The 7,916-nt window shown below is 44.6% G+C and overlaps 1 protein-coding gene across 1 annotated transcript in view; it reads right to left on the reverse strand.

Moving 5' to 3' along the window:
• nipblb (NIPBL cohesin loading factor b) overlaps positions 1-7,916 on the reverse strand; it is a 437,039-nt gene that overhangs the window by 142,231 nt on the left and 286,892 nt on the right. The window contains exon 30 of the mRNA XM_048594301.1: positions 7,692-7,790. Within this exon, the coding sequence (XP_048450258.1) occupies positions 7,692-7,790 (99 nt within the window). The remainder of the gene's footprint in view (positions 1-7,691; positions 7,791-7,916) is intronic.

Consider the following 7,916-nt stretch of genomic DNA (forward strand, 5'->3'; position numbering starts at 1 on the left):
AAACTTTCAGAGTCTTCTACACACTTTGCTCTACCACTCACCTTAGTGTCATCCGCAAACTTTGACATACTACACGCGTTCGCCAACTCCAAATCATCTATGTAAGTTATAAACAATTGCGGTCCCAGCACTGATCCCTGAGGCACACCACTACTCACTGTTCGCCAACCAGAAAAACACTCATTTATTCCCACTCTTTGCTTCCTGTTGGTTAACCAATCCTCGATCCATGCCAATAAATTGCCTGTAAGCCATGCACCTTTATATTATGCAGAAGCCTTTTGTGCAGCACCTTGTTGAATGCCTTTTGGAAATGCAGATACACATCTACTGGATCCCTGTTGTCCATGGCACTTGTAACATCTTAATAGAATTCCAATAATTAGTCAAGCATGACCTGCCTTTCGTGAACCCATGCTGCATCCACCCTATGGGGCAATATCTATCTAAGTTTCTCGTTATTTCTTCCTTGATGATAGATTCAAGCATTTTCCGCACTATAGAAGTTAAGCTAATTGGCCTAAAATTCCTGATCTTTTGTCTCCTCCTTTTTTGAACAGCATGGTCATATTGGCTGTTTTCCAGTCTGCTAGAGGTTTGGATATATACAGGTTTTGATAACAGTAGCTTCAAGGATAGCAAGGCACAAGCATTCTTAAGATTGGGTTCAGGAAAATTTTCTTCAGCAGTACGTGTCCAGTTCATCAAGAAAGGAGACACTGATAGACATGGTTCTTGGAAATGATTCAGTGCAAAAGATAAGGCAGAAGCATTCGCAGCAATTATCAGACAGAAGAATCAAACGGATGATCCATCTAAGCTACCTCCAGTAGATATCAGAATTACAGATACCAGTCTTCAGCAAATTCCATTCACTCCATGTGATATCAAGAAATGGTTAGAGGCACTTGACACTGCAAAGTTTACAGGCCATGACAACATTCTGGCAGAAGTACTGAAGACTTGTGCTCCAGAACTTGCTGCTTCCCTAGCCAAGCTCTTCCAATACAGTTACAACACTGGCATCTACCAGACATTTGGAAGATTTTCCGTCCGTGCCCTGTATATAATAAAGTCAAATTCAACCCTGCCAATTATCATGCAACTGTCTACTCTCTATCGTCAGTCAAGTGCTGGAAGGTGTCATCAGCGCTTTCAAGCAGCATCTGCTCAGTAATCACCAGTTTGAGTTCCACCAGGGCCAGTCAGCTCCTGACCTCATTATAGCTTTGGTTCAAACATGGCCAAAAGACTTGACTAAATTTCAGAGGTGAGGCAAGAGTGACAGCCCTTGACATCAAGGCCACATTTGACTGAGTGTGGCATCAAGAAGCTCTAGTAAAACTGGAATCGCTGGCTATCAGAGCAAACTCTGTGCTGGTTGCAGCCACACATGGCAAGTAGGAAGATGGTTGTGGCTGTTGGAGGTCAGTCATCTCAACTTCAGGACATCTCTGCAGGAGTTCCTTAGAGTAGTGCCCAGGGACCAAGCATTTTGAACTCCTTCATGAGTGATCTTCCCTCCATCATGAGGTCTGAAGTGGGGACGCTCATCAATGTTTGCACAATATTCAGCATCATTTGTGACTCATCAGATACTGAAGGAATTCATGTTCAAATGCAACATGATCTAGTTAATATCCAGGCTTGGGGTGACAAGTGGCCGGTAACATTTGCTCCACACAAATTCCAGACAATTATCATCACCAATAAGAGACACTGTATCTTGGCATTCAATATTGTTGCTATCACGGAATCTCCCATATTAACATCCTTGGGATTATCACTGACCAGAAACTGAACTGGATGTGCCACATAAACAGTGGCTGCATGAGCAGATCAGAGGCTAGGAATATTGTGGTGAGTAACGCACTTCCGGACTCGTGAAAACCTGTTTACCATCTAGAAGGCACATGTCAGGAGTGTGATGGAATACTTCCACTTGCCTAGGTGAGTTTAACTCCTCCAACTTGAAGCTTGACACCAAGGACAAAGCACCCCATTTGATTGGCACTATAGTTGCAAACATTCACTCACCATCAATGCTCAATAGCAGCAGTATGCAATATCTAAAAGATGCACTGGAGAAATTCACCAAAGTTGCTTATACAGCACTTTTCAAACACACAACCACTTGCACCTAGGAGAAAGGCAGCAGATACATGGGATCACCATTATCTCAAGTTCCTCTTCAAGCCACTCATTATCCTGACTTGGAAATACATTGCTGTTCCTTAACTGTTGCTGGGTCAAATTCCTTGAATGCTCTCACCAAGGCATTGAGAGTCTACTTGCAGCACATGAGCGGCAGCAGTTCAAGAAGGAAACTTACCACCAGCTTCTCAAGGGCAAAAAATGCTGGTCCACCAGTGTAGGCCAGGTCCCACGAGTGAATAAAAAAGGAGGTAAGGCAAATTGGTCAGTGGGGGAAAACTCAGGAAACAGTATCATCAGATTTGTGTCGGTGGAAAAGGACAGCGAATAATCCAGAATGACAATTATCAACTGGCACAGAAAGCAGATTTCAACAGTGCAAGAATTAAGATTGACTAGTTAGAGTGGAATCTAAGGCTGATGAGAAAAACAGATGCAGAGCAATGAGCATCTTTAAAGAGGAAATTGACTGGACGGCATCAAGGTATATACCGTCAAAAGGGTAATGTATAACAAACAATCCACAGCTCCACCGCCAACAAAGGAGATAGAAATTAAGGCAAAGACAAATTGAAAGTACAACGTATGATTAAGACCCAACCTGAATAGAGAAGGTTCAGAAAGGAGGCAAAAAAAAGCAAAGAGAATTAACATAAAAGGTGAATTCCAAAGTCTTTTTATAAACACCTAAATACTGAAAGGGTAACAGGAGGAGGAGTAGGGTCAATTAGGGACATAGCTGAGGAGATTATGGAGGCATTGGTAGTGATCTTTCCCAAATCACCAGAGTCGGGTAAGGTCCCAGAGGAATGGAAAATGGCTAATCTCCTTGGTAGACGGGACTATGAAATTTGAAATGCAAACAGATCTTATTCTATGACAGGGCAATTTTGAGGCTGCATTGAGAAATAGCTGCTTCTGTTTTACATTTTCATATGTTTGTATTTGGGACCGAGATAAGGAAAATTACTTTTTCAAAGGGTTATGTACCTACGTAATTCTCTGCTCCAATGTGTTATGGATAGTCCGAAGTGACATGACACCGGGTTATAGTCCAACAGGTTTATTTGAAATCACAAGCTTTCGGAGCGCTGCTCCTTCATTTCCACATCATGGATAGCCCGTCATTGAAAACATTTAAGGCTCACCTACACAGAATTTTAGTCTTCTAAGGGGTCAATCAAGGTCTTTGGGTATCATGCAGGAAATGGAGTTGAAGCCCAAAAAGAGCTATAACCATGTTAAATAGCAGGAATGATGGGAAAGATGGTCATTGCCTGTTCCTACATCTTGTGTTCTTGTGAAATTACCCTGAGAAACTTCTAGAGTGATGTACTGGGACTGAGATAATCAAACTCCAACAACCACACGATCTTCCTTTGTATGGTTCCAACCAGTGGATGCAATTCATTCTGAACATCAAATCTTCACTACTATTACCAGAACCTGGAAAGGCTCGTAACGCTTTTTCTGTTTTTTTAAAATTCGCTTGTGGGACATGGGTGTTGCTGGCTGGCCGACACTAGTTGCCCTTGAGAAGGTGGTGGTTAAGCTGCCTTCTTGAACCGCTGCAGTCTACCTGTTGAGGGTTCATCCACAATGCTATTAGGGAGGGAATTTCAGGGTTTTGACCCAGTGGCAGTGAAGGAACAGTGATATATTTTCAAGTCAGGACGGTGAGTGCTTACAGGGGAACTTGCAGGGGGTGGTATTCCCATGTATCTGCTGCCCTTGTCCTTCTAGATGGAAATGGTTGTGGGATTGGAAGGTGCCGTCTGTGGATATTTGGAGAATTTCTGCAGTACATCTTGTAGATAGTACACACTGCTGCTACTGAGTGTCGGTGGTGGAGGGAGTGAATGCTTGTGGATGTAGTGCCAACCAAGCGGCTGCTTTATCCTGGATGGTGTCAAGCTTCTTGAGTGTTGTTGGGGCTGCGCCCATCCAGGCAAGTGGGGAGTATTCCACCACACTCCTGACTTATGCCTTGTAGATGGTGGACAGGCTTTGGGGAGTCAGGTGGCAAGTTACCCGCCTCGGTATTCCCAGCTTCTAACCTGCTCTTGTAGCCACTGTGTTAATGTGGTGAGTCCAGCTGAGTTTCTGGGCAACGATAACCCCCAGGATGTTGACAGTGGGGCAGTAATGGTAACACCGTTGAACGACAAGGGACAGTGTTTCTTATTCATGATGGTCATAGCCTAGCATTTGTGTGGCGCAAATGCCACTTGCCACTTGTCAGCCGAAGCCTGGATATTGTCCAGATCTTGTTGCATTTGAACATGGACTGTTTCAGTATATGAGGAGTCGTGAACGGTGTTGAACATAGCACAATCAATCATCGACGAACATCCCCACTTCTGACCTTATGATGGAGGAAAGGTCATTGATGAAGCAGCTGAAGATGGTTGGGCCTAGGACACTGCCCTAAGGAACTCCTGCAGAAATGTCCTGGAGCTGAGACATTTGACTTCCAACAACCACAACCATCTTCAGGTATGACTCCAATCATCGGGGAGTTTGTCCCCAATACCCATTGATTCCAGTTTTGCTAGGGTTCCTTGATGCCACACCCAGTTGAACGTAGCCTTGATGTCATGGGCTGTCACTCTCACCTCACCTCTGGAATTCAATTTTTTCATCCATGTTTGAACCAAGGCTACAATGTGGTCAGGAGCTGAGTGGCTCTGGCAGAACCCAAATTAGCTGCCACTGAGCAGGTAATTGCTGAGCAGGCGCTGCTTGATAGCACTGCTGATGACACCTTCCATCGCTTTACTGATGATCGAGAGTAGATTGTTGGGGCATTAATTGGCTGGGTTGGATTTCTCCTGCTTTTTGTGACATACCTGGGCCATTTTCTGCATTGTCGGGGAGTTGCCAGTGTTGTAATTGTACTGGAACAGCTTGGCTAGGAGAACGACAAGTTATGGAGCACAAGTCTTCAGTACTTTTGCCAGAATGTTGTCAGGGCCTTTAGCCGTTGCAGTATCCAGTGTCGCCAACCGTTTCTTGATATCATGTGCAGTGAAGCGAACTGGCTGATGACTGATATCTGTAATGTTGGGGACCACCGGAGGAGGCTGAGATGGATCATCCACTCGGCACTTCTGGCTGAAGATTGCTGCGAAAGCTTTGGCCTTACTTTTGCACCAAACGTTGGAGATGGGGACATTTGTGGAGCCTCCTTCTCTACTGAGTTGTTTAATTGTCCACCACCATTCATGACTGGATGTGGTAGAACTGCAGAGCTTAGCCCTGATCCATTGGTTGTGGGGTTGCTTAGCTCTGTCCATCACTTGCCGCTTATGCTATTTGGCACGTGAGTAGTCCTGTTTGGTGGCGTCACCAGGTTGATACCTCATCTTCAGGTATGCCTGGTGCTGCTCCTGGCAATTCGTCCAGCACCCGCCATTACACCAGGGTTGTTCCCCAACTTGATGGCAATGGTTGAGCCAGGCCATGAGGTTACAGACTGTGCTGAAGTACAACTCTGCTGCTGTTGATGGCCAACAGCGTCTCATGAATGTCCGACATTGAGTTGCTAGATCTGTGCGAAGTCTGTCCCATTTAGCACAGTGATAGTGCCACACAACACGATGGAGATTGTTCTCAACGTGAAGGCGGGCTTTTGTCTTCACAAGGACTGTGCAGTGGTCACTCTTACCAATACTGTCATGGGCAGATGCAACTGCAGCTGGCAGATTGGTAAGGATGAGGTCAAGTATGTTTTTCCCTCTTGTTGGTTCCCTCACCAGCAGCAACAGACCCAGTCTAGCAGCTATGGTCCTTTAGGACCCAACCAGCTCGATTAGTAATACTGCTCCCGAGCCACTCTTGGTGGTGAACATTGAAATCCCCCACCTAGAGTACATTTTGTGCCCTTGCCATCCTCAGTACATCCTCCAAATGTTATTCAACTTGGAGGTGTACCAATACATCACCCGAGGGAGGACACTACATGGTAATCAGCAGCAGGTTTCCTTGCCCATGTCTAACTTGAAGCCACGAGACTTCATGGGGTCCGGAGTCAATGTTGAAGGCTCCCAGAGCAACTCCCTCCCGACTGTATACCGCTGTGTCACCAACTCTGCTGGGTCCGTTCTGCCGGTGAGACAGGACATATCCAGGGATGGTGATGGTGGTGTTTGGGGCATTTTCTGTAAGGTATGGTTCTGTGAGTGTGACTATGTTAGGCTGTTGCTTAACTAGTCTGTGAGACAGCTCTCCCAATTTTGGCACTAGTTTCCAGATGTTAGTGAGGAGGACTTTGCCGGGTCGACAGGATTGTATCTGTTATCTTTTCCAACAACTACGTAGATGCTAGGTGATCCATCTGGTTTCATTTCTTTGAGACTTTGTATTGATTGGTACAACTGAATGGCTTGCGAGGCCATTTCAGTGGGCAACAGAGTCAACCACATTGCTGTGGGTCTGGAGGCACATGTAGGCCAGACCCGATGAGGATGGTAGGGTGCCTTCCACGAAGGAAGGACATTAGTGAACTATATAGGTTTTTCTGACAATTGACAATTATTTTATGGTGAATAGTAGATTCTTAATTCAAGATTTATTTTTCTTGAATTCAAATTCCACCATCTGCCATGGCAGGATTCAAACCCAAGTCCCCAAAACAATAGCTGAGTTTTTGGAATAATAGTCTAGTGATAATACCACTGTTTCTCAATATCATGTAGTGAGAGTTAAACTGGCTGTATCTGTGATGGCGGGGACCTCAGATGGAGATCAAAGTGGATCATCTCCTTTGACTGAAGTTCGTTATAAATACTCAACTTTGTCTTTTGCACCATCGTGCTGGACGTACCCCAACTCATTTACAGATATTTGTGGAGTATCTGCTTTGATTAGTTGAGGTGTGCCTGCATTCATGACGGATTTGACAGTTTCTGGCTAGTCTTTTATTTAGCTGTGGCAACCCATACAACCACTACATTCTGCATTGGAAGGTCCAAGTCATTGTGGACATCCACATGCTTGAGGCCAGAATACGGCACATACCCAAGGAAATAGTCTGACTGTTGATGTTACCACCATTTGTAGATATCAGCAACTTTCAGAGTTTTTGAGGCAGGAAGTTGGGGCTCAATTTAAGGTTTCAAGATTTCATATTAAGAGATTTTTGTTTGGTGATGGCAAGGAGCAAGGCCAAGCGAATGGGGCTAAGAATCAGATCAGCCACGCTCAAACAGAATGGCAAAACATGCTCAAGAGCTGAATGGCCATTTGTGATCATCTTGATTCATTTACAAAGACCACCTGTGTTTACACTTAAACTAGCTTAAGTTTTATACAAGTACATCAGGATGGTGTTAAAGTGTCACAGGATAAAAGGAAGACATGTCTACTTCCCTAAAAGTGAAAGAAACTGTCATACTTATCTGGTCTGACCTACATGTGACTCCAGACCCGCAGCAACGTGGCTGACTCTGAACTGCCGCCTGGGCAATTAGTGATAGGCAATAAATGCTGCCTTGTCAGTGACGCCCTCATCCTGTGAATGATGATAAAAAACTCACCACATCTGTGACATTTAGGATTTTCCGTGTCATCCCTTCAGCATCGTGAGAAGGAGTGGGAGTGAACCAGAGTTTCTGGAATGTTTCATTCACCAGTTTCTGCAGAGAATAAAATTTGAATTACACTGATATCTACTTAGGAGCTCATCCAATCATAGCAAACATAAGAACAATAGTGAAATGAGAACAGCTCATATAAAACATCTGAGATAGTAGGAACTGCAG

This window comes from Rhincodon typus, chromosome 3 (genome assembly GCF_021869965.1).
Source record: "Rhincodon typus isolate 14 chromosome 3, sRhiTyp1.1, whole genome shotgun sequence".
NCBI lineage: Eukaryota > Metazoa > Chordata > Chondrichthyes > Orectolobiformes > Rhincodontidae > Rhincodon > Rhincodon typus.